Source organism: Mercenaria mercenaria, chromosome 1 (genome assembly GCF_021730395.1).
Source record: "Mercenaria mercenaria strain notata chromosome 1, MADL_Memer_1, whole genome shotgun sequence".
In the NCBI taxonomy this organism is placed as follows: domain Eukaryota; kingdom Metazoa; phylum Mollusca; class Bivalvia; order Venerida; family Veneridae; genus Mercenaria; species Mercenaria mercenaria.
In genome coordinates, this window is record NC_069361.1 from 79,043,015 (window position 1) to 79,062,049 (window position 19,035).

The 19,035-nt window shown below is 35.3% G+C and overlaps 1 protein-coding gene across 4 annotated transcripts in view; it reads left to right on the forward strand.

The window, feature by feature from the left end:
• LOC123532895 (phosphofurin acidic cluster sorting protein 1-like) overlaps positions 1 to 19,035 on the forward strand; it is a 53,418-nt gene that overhangs the window by 20,951 nt on the left and 13,432 nt on the right. For 3 of the 4 annotated variants that reach the window (XM_053551953.1, XM_053551958.1, XM_053551964.1), the window contains 9 exons: positions 8,106 to 8,210; positions 9,305 to 9,411; positions 9,848 to 10,002; positions 12,915 to 13,031; positions 13,410 to 13,512; positions 15,801 to 15,843; positions 16,576 to 16,742; positions 17,528 to 17,796; positions 18,778 to 18,879. In XM_053551953.1, coding sequence (XP_053407928.1) covers positions 8,106 to 8,210; positions 9,305 to 9,411; positions 9,848 to 10,002; positions 12,915 to 13,031; positions 13,410 to 13,512; positions 15,801 to 15,843; positions 16,576 to 16,742; positions 17,528 to 17,796; positions 18,778 to 18,879 — 1,168 coding nt within the window. Of the gene's footprint in view, positions 1 to 3,429; positions 3,619 to 8,105; positions 8,211 to 9,304; positions 9,412 to 9,847; positions 10,003 to 12,914; positions 13,032 to 13,409; positions 13,513 to 15,800; positions 15,844 to 16,575; positions 16,743 to 17,527; positions 17,797 to 18,777; positions 18,880 to 19,035 lie in introns of all 4 variants that reach the window. The other variant, XM_053551948.1, reaches the window with a different exon arrangement.

The window sequence follows — 19,035 nt, forward strand, 5'->3', positions numbered from 1 at the left end:
ACCTTTAGTCTACTAAATTTCTAAAATGGACAGGTCCATCATTTAATTTAGGCAGTACCACTTCTTATTCAAAGGGGTGTTTCACTGAAAATTTCTCACTGAAAAGCGAACAGTGCAGACCATGATCTGTGCAGGCTGATCTTTGTCTGCATACGGCATGATCTTTATGAGAAATAGATGTATTACCTTTAAGGGATATATTCTGTGGAAAGAACCATGTTATATATCATATTATGTGAATTTAATGCATAATTCATATGAATAAACAAAAACTTCTATCATTATATCATATAGAAAATAATGATGCAAAGGCAAAACGGCTTACTGCCAGCAGTCTAAAATGAGGTTAATTATAACTTGTAATCCTGGTGACTTTCACATTTTCCTCGTGCATTTGCTGTAAAATCAGAAACACTGAGGATAAATTTTGGCTATTTGCATTCTTTTCATTATTTCGTATTTTTTATTCAGTACATTAATCAAACTGTATATTTAACCAGGAATTTAACAGATTTTGACAAAAAATCTTGAAAAATTACTGCGCTCAGTTGTGTAGCAGTAACTAGTAATGTATATGTTAAGATGAGTGAAGTAAAAAAGATAAACAGAAATAATGTTCCTTTCTGCTTAATCATTCAGATAAAAATTCACCACTAACAATGATTTTGTGCTTTTGTGTTCACACTAGTCTCGTAGGTTGAAACTGTGAACTTACAAAAGATTTTTTTTTTAAAAATACAAAAAAAAAACAGCAGCATACTTGATAATAAGTTCAGTTGATGTTTTCATGCAAATTCAGATTTATATAAATTCTAAAACAAAATCGAAATTTTGTCAGAGATAATTAATGTGATATGACAGTATGGGAGAAATCATATTTAGCTTGGCTATACAAATAATATGGAGAGCTATCCTGCTTGGCCCGGCATTGGCATCCTGATGAAAGTTTTGGTGCACTTTCACTATATCTCTGTCATTACTTTATAGATTTGCTTCAGACTAGTTGTTTCTCATTATCACCCACATCTTACGAAACATATTGTATGACACAAGAGCCCTTAATCTGGCACATGTATTCATGAATTGTGCCCCCTTTTAACATAGAATTTCAGGTTACAGTTTTGACACATTTTCACTCCATCTCTGTTATTATGGAATGGATACAATTCAGACTTAAAACAATTGTCCCACATCATCACTTGCATCATCTTTCACTCTGTCTCTGTTATTATGGAATGGATTTAACTCAAACTTAACACACTTGTTCCACATCATCACTCACATCATATACATATCTTGTCAGTTCAGAAGCTTCACACATGAAAAATTTGTTTCCGCTTTGTGGTTATGAATGACTCAAGTGACAGCTCTAGTTTCCTCAGATATGCCAAATTTCAGTATCCAACATTGAAATAGTCGAGCAGGCAGTCAGCTCTGACATATCTTATTGATATTAAAAGATGGTTAGAATAAAATAAATTTTCTTTCTAACTACTGTGAAATCATTTAATTTCGTGGGCATGAAATTTCGTGGTTTTGGTCAAAACGGCAATTTCATGGGGATATGAATTCGTGGATTTCAACTTTTGAACATAAACTGAATGGGAAATTTACTTGTTCGTTGGGATTAAATTTCGTGGATTGACTCAACCACGAAATCCACGAAAATTAATCCCCCATGAATATTAATGATTTCACAGTATAAAATAATTCCGTCTTCCTACAGTTTCTGTTTTGTTTCTCTCTATAGTTCTGTTTTCTTAATTGTCCGTTCTTTTCCTACTTATTTGCAGTAATGAACAGAGTATGCCTTATCAGCATATCATATTATCATGCTTACCATGTTAATTATAGTTTTGTTTCTCTCTGGTTAGTTTACAGTACATTTATAATTATTTGGCTCAATATAAATTTCATATCTTTTTGCTTTAGATATACATGTAGCACAAAGTCATTCAGACATTATACTTTAAACATTGCTATATACATATGTTGCATTCTCGCAGAAGAAAAAAAAACAACAGGCTAAAAAACAACAGGCTTTTGCATAAGTGATAGTGTTATTAAAAGTTCTGTTATTGGAAAAAAATATAGAAGAATACATGGTGTGTGTCAAATAAAGCTCTGTGATGGTGTTAAAATCTTCCATCAGAATTTGAGAAGTTTTGTTTTTATGCCCCCGAAGGGAGGCATATAGTTTTTGAACCGTCTGTCAGTCTGTCGGTCTGTCAGTCTGTCCGCAATTTTCGTGTCCGGTCCATATCTTTGTCATCGATGGATGGATTTTCAAATAACTTGGCATGAATATGTACCACAGTAAGACTACATGTCGTGTGCAAGACCCAGGTCCGTAGCTCAAAGGTCAAGGTCACACTTAGACGTTAAAGGTCATTTTTCATGATAGTGCATTCGTGTCTGGTCCATATCTTTGTCATCCATGGATGGATTTTCAAATAACTTGGCATGAATGTGTAACACAGTAAGACGACGTGTTGCGCGCAAGACCCAAGTCCGTAGCTCAAAGGTCAAGGTCACACTTAGACGCTAAAGGTCATATTTCATGATAGTGCATTGATGGGCGTGTCCGGTCCATATCTTTTGTCATTCATGCATGGATTTTAAAATTATTGGGCATGAATGTGTACCACAGTAAGACGACGTGTCGCGCGCAAGACCCAGGTCCGTAGGTCAAAGGTCCTAAACTCTGACATCGGCCATAACTATTCATTCAAAGTGCCATCGGGGGCATGTGTCATCCTATGGAGACAGCTCTTGTTTAAGCCTGGTTTCAGCAGAGAATGCTTCATAAATATCAGAAATGCTTAGAATTATTTTTGAGCTGTTTTTTTCATCTGAAATTGTAAAACTGGATATTTTTATAGATGAACTGTTTAACAGGTTATTTTTGTTGCTGTTACAGTTCAAGGGATTAGATTTTATTTAATTTATTTATTAAGTTGTGGAGATGGGTAAAAAAAGCCAATAATTTGCTTTTATATGAGGCTAATTTTAATGAATCTTATCTGTTGTAAAAAATGGAAAAGATTAGCACTGTTTGAGAAAAAAAAAGGTGTGTACTTTACTTGACTCATGGCACTTTTTTACCGTTTAATGTGAGCATATTAAAGACTGTTAGAAATAGCTTACACACTTGATAATTATTTAATGGTACTTTAAATTTAAGAACGATTAAACTTTTTAAAGCAAGTAACATAGAGAACTTCTAGTTTGTGAACAAAGTAAAAACTGAACGTCTTATAATGAGGGATTTGGTGTGGAAAAAGTAAAAAAAAAAAAAAATGTATGAATAAAAACATTCATTTAAGCAAAAAGAATGTATTCCTAGACAGTTATACATATCCAGTTTTACTATGGGCATATGCATAGCTCAATTTTAGCCTCATTGTATATTGGTGTATGGAATTTTAGACAAATTCTGGTAAATCACACACTCAGTCACTGAGCACCCCACAGAAACCAGTCCATGCGACCCAGTTTCTCAGCAATCCGCTGAAAACAGTTGTGCGTGAACGAGCCACCTCCTATAAAGAGAAGAAAGAGAAAAAAGAGCACCGTCACTTGGAACGTTGTCACAGCATGGGCTTGGCGGATCAGTTGGTCAGTAGACTGGTTCTAGAATTCACTAGAACACTGGACTGGTACCTCTCTGTCTAGCCTATTAGACTGGACCCTTAACATTGTGTAGACTGCTTCACTATTGCACACCATTTAGACTGCTACACTGCTTTGTGTACACTTCACTGCTTTGTAATCTGGAGCTTACATACCCCATAAACTTCTTCACATGTATATTCTAAAGGACTGGTGACTAGTACTGACATATTTATAACATGCTTGCTTCATCTTATATCAGTCATATTTGAACATTTTAGAAATCCTGAGTAGAGGTTTGATTCATTACTTTATGTGAAGAAGTTACCAATTGTTCCTTTGAATATGCTTCTGTTAGCACAGTGTTTTATGTGAGGAAAAGCTTATATACCAGAATATATTGGAATATAGGTACTTTGTCATCACTCAGTGTTGGCCCAGCTCAATATTTTATAGCTGTTTATTCAGCATAGTCAGGCATTTATTTATCAGTCATGCAGAGCACCAAAGTTAGGTATTTATTCGCATGAAAGTGCACTTGGTTAGGTATTTATTCACTTGTCATGAAGTGGACTACAGTTAGGTACTTATTCACCCGTCATGCAGTGCACCACAGTTCTAAGATATTTTCAGGTTTTTAGTGCATACAGATAGGAATTTTATCATTTGCAGTACATTTATGTATTTGTTCATCTGTCATGCAGTTCACTACCAGTAGTTAGAATTGGAAATTAAAATGGAATTGTATGATTGTTATGTTTGATATATAAGGGTTTTCATAACAGTACCTTGATATGGGAAGTTGTATTTATCTTGAGTGGATTTTGCCAGGTCTAGATCACTCGAAAATTCATAGGTTATATATCATAAAAAAAAACAACACAATTTTTAAATGTGGAAACCCCAATTTTTGGGTTTGGGAAATTAAAGGTTATTGTAGAGATGATCTTAAATTAATCGGTGACAAAAAATAAATCACAAGGGTGACCCTAATGCCTCTTTGGTACTAATGTCATGATAAATGTGACTGAAAAATTGTTTTGAAAAATTATGCTTATTTCAATATTAATTTTTGCACACTTCAGTTTAGGTTCAATAGAAGCAAGACAGTTAAATGTCACAAAACCAGTAATTTGTATAATTATTCTTAAAGAGATTTGTTTGTCAATAATGTGGTTACAGAATAGATGTTACAATACCTTAAGGAAGGAAGAGATCAGTCCTTAAACGTGTGGCGCTAATTAAGTGTGTTTCATTGTTTAGCTGAATACTGTCAAACATTTTAACTTCTTCAAGTTTTGTATTTATTATAATCAAGTTTCTTTAGGGCTAGCTTAACTAGGGTTTTTCAAGAATTAGATGTTTTCTATGTGTGTGTTTGTGTGTGTGTGCTCACTTTTCTAATGCTCCAAGCTAAGGTGCTTCACAAGCAATACATGTCTAACTGCCTATTTGCTTTTTTTTTTTTTGTAAACAAGGTACATTCATATATGTTTTTGGACATATTTTAAGTGCTCCATTCTGATGTTGACCCAACCAATTGCCTCAATTGCCTTCTTTGGAAAGACCATTCAGTGTAAGGTTAATACACATTTTTTCATGTTTATTTTAGTAATATACTTGAATGAAGCCAAATGTACAAGACCTTGACAGTAAAATACTTGCATTCACTTAATTTAGATGGTGTCTCTCATTGGAACAGTATTCCTTCTACTTCCTTCTCCGTGGCCGAGTGGTTAAGGTGGCTGACTTTGAATCACTTGCCCCTCAACGATGTGGGTTTGAGCCTCACTCAGGGTGTTGAATTCTTCATGTGAGGAAGCCATATAACTGGCTCAGGAAGGCCGATGGTTCTACCCAGGTGCCCGCCTGTGATAAAATAATGCATGGAGGGGCAGCTGGGATCTTCCTCCACCATCAAAGCTGGAAAGTCGCCCTGTGACCTATAATCTGGTCGGTACAATATTAAACCCAACAAAAAATATTAAAAAAAGAAAATAAGTAGAAAAATATATTTTTTTTAAAACAAGTTTCACCACACTTTGAATGCTAAAGTAACAAATTTGAACAAAACATGGTTGGCTCAAGATACTAAAAAGTTTTGCCAAACTTGGATGACTAAAATAATCTAGTTTCGCCCAGTTCGGAAGGCTTATAACAATAAAGTTGCACCAAACGTGGTAAGCAACTTCCTTTTGGTCATCTGCCTTATTTTGTTTTTAAATGACTGCTTTTCTGCACAGAATCACTGCTATTTTCTTTCCTCACCTCCCCACACACCACACCCCCTTGCTTGATATGTCATACACTATTTCCTATGCCAAACTATTAAATTGATAAGCCCTAAAAACCTTGATGTATCATATACCTGTTTATCTCTGTTTTAATTGAGTATGGGACACAGCTAAATCAGTGTAGGTAATTTGGAGGGCTTCTGGTTTTAAGCAGAGTACTATTATGTAAACAGAATTCCAGAACAGTTTCAGTTTTAAAAATGAGGCAAGTTTATTTAGCAGTAATTTTGTTAACGAGATTCCATGGCTGAATTTAAATGGAGCAAAATGTATAGCAGATGTACAGCACAATCAATTAGTAAGGTTAGCTGTCACTGTACATGTGTTAACGAACAATTAAATTACTTATACCTGAAAGTTTTCTGTAAAAACAGCCATGTTCAGAGAAGACAGTTGTAGTTGGGAGATGTCACACCCAAAGTGATGATTGGTATTTTCTTGAAATTCATTAATAACGTGCACTAAGGTTATATTAAAGTGTCATGTAAACTTGTCAATTGACAGAAAAGTTTGAATAAGAAAATTAGTAGAATTATGTAAAGATGTAATATACCAAGTTCTCTGATGACCATGTAAACAAATAATAGAAAACATTGGAAGAGATATGCACAGTTTAATCTGTGGAAGATAAATTTATAAATAAAACAAAATGCATAAATCAGCCGTGAACATTTTTATGTCCATCTCATTCTTTGATATTTGGATTGGTTACTAAAGTATATGATGTATCTAAGTGATTTTGTTCCATTGATACCTTTTATGTTAAATGCTCCTCAGCTGTGCTTTTACTTTGAAACTTCATTTTTTGGTTGGCAGTGTTGTAACTAAGTAGGAATACTTTTACGCTGCGGTATTCTCATTTGTTAAAAAACATATGGCCATGCATGAGAGGTATTCTAGGTATGAGCCGCGCCATGAGAAAATCAACATAGTGGGTTTGCGACCAGCATGGATCCAGACCAGGATCCATGCTGTTCGCTTTCAAAGCCTATTGCAGTTAGAGAAACTGTTAGCGAACAGCATGGATCCTGACCAGACTGTGCGAATGCGCAGGCTGGTCTGGATCCATGCTAGTTGCAAACCCACTATGTTGATTTTCTCATGGCACAGCTCATACCTAGAATACCTCTCATGCATGGCCATACCCATATCTAGGGTTAGTAAAATATTTCACCATAAGTATTGAAAAATTCTGACTTTAGCTGTTACAGCCAAACCATGAAATTTTGCACAAAGAAAAAAATGCCTTCACAGAATCTTGATAATTATTATCGACTGGGACCATTGCTTGTTGTTGAATGTGCCTCAATTTCTGCACCATTATTTTACAGTACTTATATTGTTACCTTACCACTGTTGTATAAAGTATCTATTTTTGATTATTTTAATAATAAAGCAGTATATATTTATAATTTGTAACTTGTTTTAATATTATAATGAAATTCTCGGGGTTGTAAAGGTTGCCTTTGATTTGTTAACATATTTGAGCCGCGCCATGAGAAAACCAACATAGTGGCTTTGCGACCAGCATGGATCCAGACCAGCCTGCACATCCGCTAACAGTTTCTCCAATTCCAATAGGCTTTAAAAGCGAACAGCATGGATCCTGATCCATGGATCCATGCTGGTCGCAAAGCCACTATGTTGGTTTTTTCATGGCGCGGCTCATTTGCTAGATAGGGATATGTTATATTTTCGTTTCTTTTCAATGTTATAGTGAAAACAAGCATGAGAATTTAAGCATGATGTTTTTATCCTTCTGTTATTTATATTTTTGATGGATTACATGGGCATGAAAGTTTTTTATTATTATTTGAGAGATTTAGAAGTGTTGTCTTTTGAATGCATTTTTGAATTTATGTAATAGAAAACATGTAATATCTTAAACCTGTCTTGAATTGAATGAGTGATTAAAAATTGTTTTATTTGTGATGAAAAAAGCTTGAAAATTCTTATTATTTCAGACTGTTCTATACCAGGCAGTTGTATTTGTAAAGTTGTATTTTTATGTGCTGTAAGATTTTTCTCTTGATGCATGAATGCCATTCAGAACTTTCCTTTTGCATTTTTACGACCTACAAATAGGTAAGTAAATTAATAGGTACTTCTAAACGCTTCTTTGACTTTTTAACGTAAAGCATAAACAATTCCATAGAATTTTCTTTCTTTGTGTTTAATGAGAGGGTTTTATATTTTCAGCCCCGTAAAGCATTATTGGACCAGTTGACATTGGTACTGGGCGGCTCCGATGATAAGCTACCTGACAACTTACTTCTAGTCAATACAGCAGAATGGCAAGGGCAGGTAAGGAAAATAGCTTTCAATTTTGATTTCAAGGTAACTGGTCCCGCTGAGTTCGGTACTGGGCGGCTCCGATGATAAGCTACCTGACAACTTACTTCTAGTCAATACAGCAGAATGGCAAGGGCAGGTAAGGAAAATAGCTTTCAATTTTGTTTTCAAGGTAACTGGACCCGCTGAGTTCGGTACTTGGCAACTCCAATGATAAATTGCATGAGTCAATACAGCAGAATGGCAAGGGCAGGTAAGGAAAATAGTTTGCAGTTTTGTCGTAAAGAGTTACTAGACCCGCTGAGTTCGATACTTGGCAGATCCAATGATAAACTGCATGAGTCAATACAGCAGAATGGCAGGGGCAGGTAAAGGAAATAATGTGTAATTGTCCACAGATACGTAGCAAGATACAACTGGTTTTTGCATTAAATAAAGGAAACTTTTTTATTCAGTGATTTCAGCTTTTGGTTTGTGAGCAAACAGACCTGGGTCCCTGGAAAACCTTGGCCTGAGGCATTTCCTGTTCATGGTCTTTTGTTAGACTACATTGGTCTGTTAGACTTCATTGTACAATCTTTACAGTTTCCTGTTAGAGCTATTCCAGTTTTCTTCTAGAGTTATGACCATTTTCTGTGGGTGTTATTACAGTTTTCTATTTAGAGTTATTTTGTCCACTTTGCCCAGAATGTTCAAATTTCATAGGATGATTGGACATTCAGAGTAGATGACCCCTATTGATGTTGGGGTCACTTGATCAAAGGTCAAGGACACAGGGGCCAGAACATAGAAAACTGTTTCCAATTCATAACTTGAGAACCACTAGGCCCAGAATGTTGAAACTTAGTGGGATGATTGGACATGCCAAGTAGATGATCCATATTGCAGCCAACCATCAGTGTCTCTTTGACTTTCGCTCCTGTCCCCTGTTGACTTCTTGCCTATTACTACTATGCATTTGGGGAGACATGCGCTTTTCTACAAAAGCATCTTCTAGTTACAATTTTTTGTCAGGTTATTACAGTTTTCTGCTATTAGCATTTTTGAGTTATTACAATAGAGGTATTATAGTTTCTTGTTCAAAATATTTTCTACTTATATTGCAGTTATTTGTGCAGAAGTTACAAGACAAACATCTGAGAATGATATGTACATGTTCAGATGCTGATGTAAGGGCCACAATCAACTTCCTTGTCTCAAAAATACAAAAATTGTGAGTATGATTTGAGTTTGTGATGCCCAAGTAGCTTTCCAGCCTGCCTAGATGGCTGTCTATACTAATGTTGTTAAATTTGATGACTAGCTCAAAGATAAATCTGTTTTATAACCTGTTATTGTGATCACAGATAGAACCTGGAAATGGATTTTGCAGCAAGTTTTGTCCTTTGAAAAAAAAAATGCATTTGTTTCCTTCATCTGAGTAAAATGGAACAAAATGAGACAAGACTTAAGGTTAAAAAACTTGAGTTTTTGAGACCAGTCTTGCCATTAGTCAAATATGCTTTGAAACAACCAATCAGTGTATTGTGTTGTGAGACTGGTCTACAATATCAGTTTAATTTATTTCAGGACCCTGGATTTATTTTGTGTAAAAAACAACAACAACACTTTAAAATCGCGTTAAGGAAAATTAAATTTTCATATTTCAGTTGTAATTATAATTCTCGAAGTCCAAATGCCACAAAGATAGGTATAGCAGGTGGAGATGGTTTCATCAATTCAGTATTACGTCCATATGTGGAGCAGTTCTCTGCAAAGTCACCTGATTGGCAGACATACGTCAAATTTCTTGTTATACCATTTGGTAAGTATAAGTAACTCAGTTCTAAATTAGATGAAAAAGAATACAGGGTAGAATACCTGTATAAAAAGAAAACCCAACAAAGACCATATTACCACCAGCATTGCTAATATATGTAGTATGAAGTCGACAGTTCTCGGTTTTTAATTCTAAAATTTTTTTTAAAGTTGCATTAATTTGTATACAATAATTAAGCAGTTTTAGCTTGACTTTTTTGAAGAAAAAGTAGAGCTATTGCACTCGCCCCGGCGTCAGCGTCGCTGTTGGTTAAAGTTTTTGATAAAGTCAAATATCTCTGTTGCTATCAAAGCTATTTACTTGAAACTTAAACTAGTTATTTGCTTTCAAAATCTACACCAGTGGAAACAATCCCCATAGCTCTGATTGAATTTTGACAGAGTTAGGCCCTTTTTAGCTCACCTGTCACATAGTGACAAGGTGAGCTTTTGTGATCACCCTTCGTCCGTCGTCGGTCCGTGCGTCCGTGCGTGCGTCAACAATTTTTTGTCTGCACGATAGTGGTTTCATTTATGATTTTATTTTAACCAAACATGCACACAACTTGTATCACCATAAGATCTTGCTTCCTTTCTTGAACTGGCCAGATCCCATTATGGGTTCCAGAGTTATGGCCCCTGAAAGGGCCAAAATTAGCTATTTTGACCTTGTCTGCACAACAGCAGCTTCATTTATGATTTGAATTTAATCAAACTTGCACAAAACTTGTGTCACCATAAGATCTCGGTTCCTTTTTTGAACCGGCCAGATCCCTTAATGGGTTCCAGAGTTATGGCCCCAGAAAGGGCCAAAATTAGCTATTTTGACCTTGTCTGCACAATAGCAGCTTCATTTATGATTTGATTTTAACCAAACTTGCACACAACTTGTATCACCACAAGATCTTGCTTCCTTTCTTCAACTGGCCAGATTCCATCATGGGTTCCAGAGTTATGGCCCCTTAAAGGTCCAAAATTGGCTATTTTGGCTTTTGCAGCCATATAGAGACTTCATTTATGGTTTTATTTGATACAAGCTTCCAAAATATCCTTAACAACAATAAATCTTGGATTCCATGACAAATCAGATCCAATCATAGGTTCCAGAGTTATTTTATATCTGATTACCTCCCCTGATTGTAATCAAAATGGATTTATATCAGTAAGTACTTACAGGACTTATTTGAAATTTCATTATTGTTATTAGTTGGACTGAGACAATCAGGGTAGATAACTGTGGACTGATTTTATGTCAAATTACCTCCCTTTATTTCAAATTAAAATTGTTATATCTCCATAACTAATGAAGATACTGATCTGAAATTTCATTTATATCAACAGATTTATTTGGTAGATCCTTCTTTTGTCCACTTACAATATTTTTTTTAATTACTTCCCTTTTATGTTACTATAAATAGCTTATTTTAGTAACTTTTTTATTATTGGCTGTAGGGAAAACACGAGACCAGTTTTCTGTGGTACAACATGGATGGTAGGATGGTACCTCCAATTTTTATTTGTATTTTAACATATCTATACCTTGTAAGATTTTTTTTTTCTTTTTGGTTAAATTTCTTCCCTTTGTTGTTCCTGTCCTTTGGACTTAGATATTTTTTCTGAGGACCTTCTTGTCCTCAAGTGCAATGATAACAGGTGAGTGATATAGGGCCATCATGGCCCTCTTGTTTAACTTAGAATTTTTTGTTAAAGTTCTTTATAAAGTCAGATATCTCTGTTACTATCAAAGCTTTTGACTTGAAACTTAAAATAGTTGTTTAAACTATCAAAGTCTACACCAGGAGAAGCAGTCCCCATAACTCTGAATTTTGACAGAGTTATGCCCCTTTTTAACTTGGAATTTTTTGGTTAAAGTTTATAAAGTTTTTACTGGCAAAGCTCTAATTCAGAGTTAAGCACTGAGAAAAGTCGAGCGTGCTGTCTTATGGACAGCTCTTGTTTTGCCTCTACAAAAATTAGATGAGGATTTGTGTGGATACCTCTCGTAATAACTACTAAACTGAAAGTACTGGTACTGGCTCCAGCTTTCTAAAGTGACAACCAGGCCTCATATTACTAAAATAGTGGCACCAACTTTCTAAAGTGACAGCCAGGCCTCTAGTTACTAGGTACCAGCTTCCTAAACTGATAGCTAGGTCTTGTAAGGCAACTCGTAGGGTCTGAACTTTAAATTAAAGCTGTAAAAAAAACGACAACTTGGATTCTGTATTGACTATGAATGGTTACTTCCAGACTACATCAGATTGATTCTCACATAAACAGTTTGCCAAAGTAGACTGTGTCCACAGTTTACCAGGCAGAATCAAGTAGCACATCTATTTCTTTTCTCTGACTTTCTCAACTGTATGAAAGAAACAAATCTAATTGATTAGCAGTAACAAAGCTAAAAGTAATCCCATGGAGAACTTGTTAAAGACTCTAGAGCTATGTCATGTGCATGAATGCCATGTCTTTATTATAAAATCTTCAAAGCCTTCACATAGTTTATTTACGTATTGAGCCTCTTGGCCGGAGAGGTTAACTATGCCAGCATCTGAATGATGCTGTATGGTAAATGAGATGATAGACCACAAGGAAACATTGTTTATGTTCGTTTTTACATGCTCCTTGAAGTTTAATGATAAAGTTATGCTGAACTTTATTCATCTGAATAATAATGAACTGGATGTCATGCTGCAGTTTGACTTCATAATAGACATCCTAATGTTTTCTCGCAGGTCCACACTTCCTTGTTTATTGCAGAATAGACAGTACTTCACTTCCTTTAGTTGACAAACAAATCAAGTCATGTTAGAATGGAAGTTATTAAAATAGGTCGACAAAATTACTCACCTGGAAACCGCACCAGCTGTGACATTAAGGCAGTTTTGATTTTATGTTTGGTTGCAATTTCTCTTGTAGGTTCCAGTGCAGTTGGAAAGTATTTGGCACATATAGACAGTACATACAATAGTTTATTTGGTGATTGGATGTGGAAAGACACATTTGAAAGGACTGATTCATCCTCCAATAAATTAGGTATGATAAACTTCTTTCACTTCTAAGTATATAAAACCTACAATAATTATTTTAATCTACATTAATTTTGATAGCTTGCACAGTGGTCCAATGGTAACACTGTCTGGCTACAAAACCAAGGGTCGTGAATTCATATGAGCTTTATATTTGGCATGCTGGTGAGACTGGAATTGGAGCAGCTTCTGTATCTTGTACTATCTCCCCACTAAAAATTACAGTCTTGCGGAAAAGTCACCTGTATGGGATACTGGCAGACCCCCACATTTTTTCATTTTATTCAACTTGTTTAATAAATTCAGTATGAACAGATACTCATGTAGTACCCTCTATCAATAAGGAAAATAGATTTTTAGCTTTCAAATTATTTGTATCTTACAGAGCAAGAACAAGTTTATGCTAGAATATCGAAATATCTGTCATCCGCTGGCGGAATTGTACAGATCCCTATCGCAGAAGCTATGGTTATGTGTAAAGTTAAAGGGTGAGTATCTGTAAACATCACACTTAAATTCACGAAGGCATCTTTCTTTGTTCAAAGGTAAGGCAAGTTTACTCTAAACTAACTGCCCTGAGTTTGATCCAAAGAAAATGGGATCCGGACATTTGCCCCCCAGGACATTTGCCCCCCAGTAAAAAAGTGGACTGCTGGACATTTGCCCCCCAGTTGAAATGGTAGATAGGACATTTGCCCCCCGTGCTTATTTCTGAAACGGACATTTGCCCCCCAATATTTTTGCCTCCTAGTGATTTTTTAGGAACTTAGTAGAAGATAATTATCATATTGTAAATAACAATATCTTTGTTTCTTACATCTTTCTAGTAGATAATTGCCAAATTAACAAGTTTGAATGTTAAAAACATTGCACAAATTAAAATATTATAACATCGTTATGAGCACTTTTATAACTCAATAATAGGCTATTATTTACCTTAACACCTGAATGTAATTAACATATTCATCAAATTTTTATCAATAAAATAGTTTTTTTTGACTGAATATTGCCTTTTAGAGTAATTTTGATAATAAAACAACATAAAACACAGTATATCTACTGGCACATAGGACAAAAATATTGGGGGGCAAATGTCCATTCTAAAAATAAGAAGTGGGGGGCAAATGTCCTATCTGCCATTTCAACGGTGGGGCAAATGTCCTGTAGTACATTTTTTCATTGGGGGGCAAATGTCCTGGGGGCAAATGTCCTACAATCAAAGAAAATCTGTATTCTCCAAGCCTTTTGTCTTAAGAACATTGCATTGCCTATGGCTGATTTATATGGAATTGGGACATTTGCCCCCCAGGACATTTGTCCCCCAATAAAAAAGTGGACGGCTGGACATTTGCCCCCCAGTTGAAATGATAGATAGGACGTTTGCCCCCCAGTGCTTATTTCTGAGACGGACATTTGCCCCCCAATATTTTTGTCCCCCAGTGACTTTTCAGGAACTTCGTACAAGACATTCTTCATATTTTAGGGTACAATATCTTTGTTTTATACAATTTTGTAGTAGATAATAGCCAAATTAACAAGTCTGAGTGTTAAAACATTGCACTAATTAAGAAATTATAATGCTGTTATGAGGACTTTTATTACTCAATAATATGCTATTATTTACCTTAACACCTAAAAGTAATTAACATATTTATCAAATTATAATTAATAAAACAGTTTTTTTTTTTTACTGAAAATTGTCTTTTAGAGTAATTTTGATAATAAAACAACAACAAATACAGTTATATATACTGGCATACTGGACAAAAATATTGGGGGGCAAATGTCCATTCCAAAAATAAGCTAGGGGGGGCAAATGTCCTATCTGCCATTTCAACTGGGGGGCAAATGTCCAGTAGTTCATTTTTTCATTGGGGGGCAAATGTCCTGGGGGGCAAATGTCCTACAGTCGATTTATATACATGTAAAGAAGTTGTGAATTAAGACACATTTGCAATATGGATGAACAGTCAGACTGGACATGTGTTAGAATAGTACTGTGGAATACTTGAAACATTCCTTGTTTACAGCATACTTCAGTTCACTCTTCAACCCCACTCCTCCAACTAAAAATTACTAACGTTGGGATAAGATAAGATAAGAGAAGCTTCTGGAATTGGAGTGCAATCTGTATAACTTTCACTGTCTGTTAAGCAAAATTTCTAACAGTCTTCTGAAGGAGGTACCCATATGGGTTACGGGGCCTCCGTGGCCGAGTGGTTAGAGTCGTTGACTTCAAACCATTTGCCCCTCATCGATGTGGGTTCGAAACCTCATTTGGGGCGTAGAATTCTTCACGTGAGGAAGCCATCCAGCTGGCTTACGGAAGGTCGGTGGTTCTACCCAGGTGCCCGCTCGTGATGAAATTATGCACGGAGGTGCACCTGGGGTCTTCCTCCACCATTAAAGCTGGAAAGTCGCCATATGACCTAAAATTGTGTCGGTGCGACGTTAAACCCAACAAAATAAATAAATATGGGTTACTGGTGGTGACTATAAATTAATCAAAATACAAACAGATTTAGAAGACAGACATAGAGAAATAACCAGAAACGTTGAAACACAATATTCTTTTTAGGGTCTGTCTTACAAAAAATAATAAAAGAGCAGTCAGCATCTGCACATACTAGTTGCTTGTTTAACCTCTATAACCCAGAAATTGTTTCAATCGAGAAACCTGTACAAACTGGACAAATATTTTCTCTTCAAGTGTGTCTAGTTTAGGAAGGTTCTTTTGTGTTTAAGATAATTTAGTCTTGTAATGTTCTTGTTTTAGGAGTGATGAGGAGTCTTGTCAAGTGTTTGTTCCATTCCTTTGTGTAAGTACTGTTAAAGTATTGTCTAGGAAACTTTGGCTAAATATTGATAAGGCATTTATAACGAAAATAAGGAAAAATATAACTGATTTTATATTTCACAGATGCATGTAACACAGTTTTCAGTTGTAAATGAAATGTAAATAAAATCTCAATGTTGAAAATCAAAAGCATAATGAATGGCTGGTGACAGAGATGCCCAGTGGATGCTATTGCTCATGTTGGTTTAGTTCTTTTTGTGGTGTTTTAACAAGGGTTATTTTTATAAAGGTAATTTGCTTTTAATATCTATTCCATGTAAATGTTAAAATGAGATTTTATTGACAGACAACCAGTATTAACTGTACAGTGCAACCTCTCTGGGATGAACACCATATGGGAAGACTTGTTTTTGTGTTTGTTTTAAAATGGTTATTACTCTGGAGATGTTACCGGTAATTTACTTAGAGAAACAGATAAAGGTTGAAAAATGTTTCAAAGGCCAACATGCTTTATCAGAGATAAAACTTAAAGGGACCTCTGTTTCCGAGTGGTTAAGGTCGCTGCTTTCCAAGTACTTGCCCCCTCTGGCTGTGGGTTTGGAAATTTGATGTCCCAGCAATTTTTTTTATTTTTTTCATTTTTTATTCTTCTATTATGAAATTTAATGTCTATGCATTTTCCACAAAAGGAATTCACAGTATGTAAAAGAGTATTTAACTTTAGTGACTTTATAATTATGCTTTCTGTAAACAGGAGGTTAAGATAGGTACAACTGAAGCATTAATGACGTCCATAGATCTTGATGAGAGTATACCGGCACCGTCCTTGTCTAGTTCTCCACCACAGCAAAATGTTGCCACTGTAGATAAAAATACTCCACCAAACTCACCAAATGTCAGCGGATCAGCTCCATTTTTAGGGTATGTATTGTCAGTTTGTTGATAAAGGTGTGCTGTATGTAAGAATGTTACAAGGTTTTGTTGTTGGTAATTGATCGGTAGTAACAAAGGCCAGTTTCCATTCTATTAATTAGTCTCAGTTTGTGGTAAGCCATTCTCTCCATTTGCAAGGGAAACTTTGTTCTCATATGAGCCAGATAATGCAAAACAAAAGAGAATCTGTAGTCAAAGAGTCATTAACCCTTACCCTGCTAAATTTCTATAATGAACTTGTCCATCATTCAATTTGGGCGGTACCGTTTATTTGAAGGGGTTTACTGACTGAATAGCGAACAGTGCAGACCATGATCAGCCTGCACAGATGTGCAGGCTGATCTTGGTCTGCACTGGTCGCAAAGGCAGAATCACTTGGCGCCAGCAGGCTAAAGGTTAAGGGCTTTTAACTTAATGACAAGTCTAAGCATTTAAAGCTTACACTGAATGTTATAAATAGTTCTACATTTAGCAGATAACATTAAATGGGGAAAGGTTATTATGAAGCAGCCTAAATAGGTGTAGTACTTAAAAATTCTTTCTAGTTTAGTGATATTTTCACTGTAAGTTGGTTTGATAGTTGTATTTGAAAGCGATATAATATACAACTGTGGAAGATATCGATAATAAAAATAGTAGGATTTAGGTCTAAATTTATGACTCAGAATCTCTTTTTGCCTGTTCCTAAATCATATATTCTTTGACCCATTTACCTATTTGTTTTGGTCATATTATACTGTTATGGTGCTTAAAATTTTACATATTCTTTCAAGGGTAACACCACCCACAGCCTCAGCCTCGTATTCACCAAGAGAATATGTTGAACTGCAAGTTGATTACTGGACCATGGCGAATAAGACGGAATCATCGGACAAAGTTGATAAATCAAGCAAAAAAGACAGCAACAAGTCCTCCCTGAAGTCCGTTTTCAAGTCATTACATGTTGTCAGACTGTCACCACAACATCAACTTCCTGCTCTGGCAGAGAACCAGACTGTGCCATTTGCATTGATAGTTGTGACACGAGAAAAGAAACAGAAAAGTAAATGTATTGTATTTATACAAGAAACCTTTATGTTTGCTAGTGTCATTATTAATCCATGTTGGTATACTGCCATATAGACTTAGTATTTATTAGTTCTCTGCCAGTGAAATATTGGTGGGGACTCAAGGTCTGGCCGTCCGCTAGTCAGTCTGTCAGTCATTGGACCCTGGGATAGCTTTCGAAGTATGAGATATTTTTTCATGAAACTTGGCCCATGGATACATGGCAGTATGGAGAATGAACACATCTTTTCTTTTTAATGCTGTGTTAAAAATGTGGCTGTGGTAGCAACAGATAGACTTAGTCCAAAAATTGTGACAAAAAATTGATCATGCGCTGACTTTAAAAGTAAAAAATATTTTTTTTATGATTCTTGCTACATACATAGATGGTTATATTGAGAATATGCACATCATTTTATTTTGTTGCTATGGCAAAACATGGTTGCTTGGCAACAATCCAAATGGTTGTCTGGCATGCATATTTATACAGTAGTCCAAAAAATCACTTTGGGAAAAGTGGATACTAGTGTTGTATGAGGAGGTGTTGTAACTCGAGTGGGGTTTGAATCGTCAGCCTCTGGTTTGAGAATCCATTCACTAGGCCACTGATACTAAGTTAAGACTCCGATCAATTTGGCTGATTTTGTCTCTTTGATTATTTCACGAAAATTAGTTCCCGCAAAAGAATTTTATTTATTTTTATGGGAAACATTTATATAAAGATTGATTCTTGGTTTTTGGACTGTCTTCAAATTTCCGGAAATTTTGGTTGCTCAAAAATAGCAGAGTATACATTTGATTTCTTACTGTCATTAATAAAATTTAATGTAGAACTTTAAAATTTAAGGTAATGCTATAATATACTTAAAACTCAGGAAGTTAAAGAAGGAACTTTGAAATATTTTATACTTCTACTTCGTAGTTAATATATGTACTTGGAAAAAGTTTTAACTAAGAGCCTGTATTGACTTTTCAGTACGTATTGGGAAGAAGTCAAAAGAAGAATCAAAAACTTCAGTTTATGATGGAATCAGCAGATTGATATGTACCTCCAAAAGTCTAAACCAGTCACTTAAAGGTACTCTCATTCTATTTTCACTCTTATCTGTGTTGAAAAGAGAATATAACTTTTCCTGTAAAAAAAGTTGAAATAAATTTGACATAAATTTCAGTTTATATGTTGATTATACACAAAATACGCACATCATATATTGAGGAATTAATAATTAGGCAG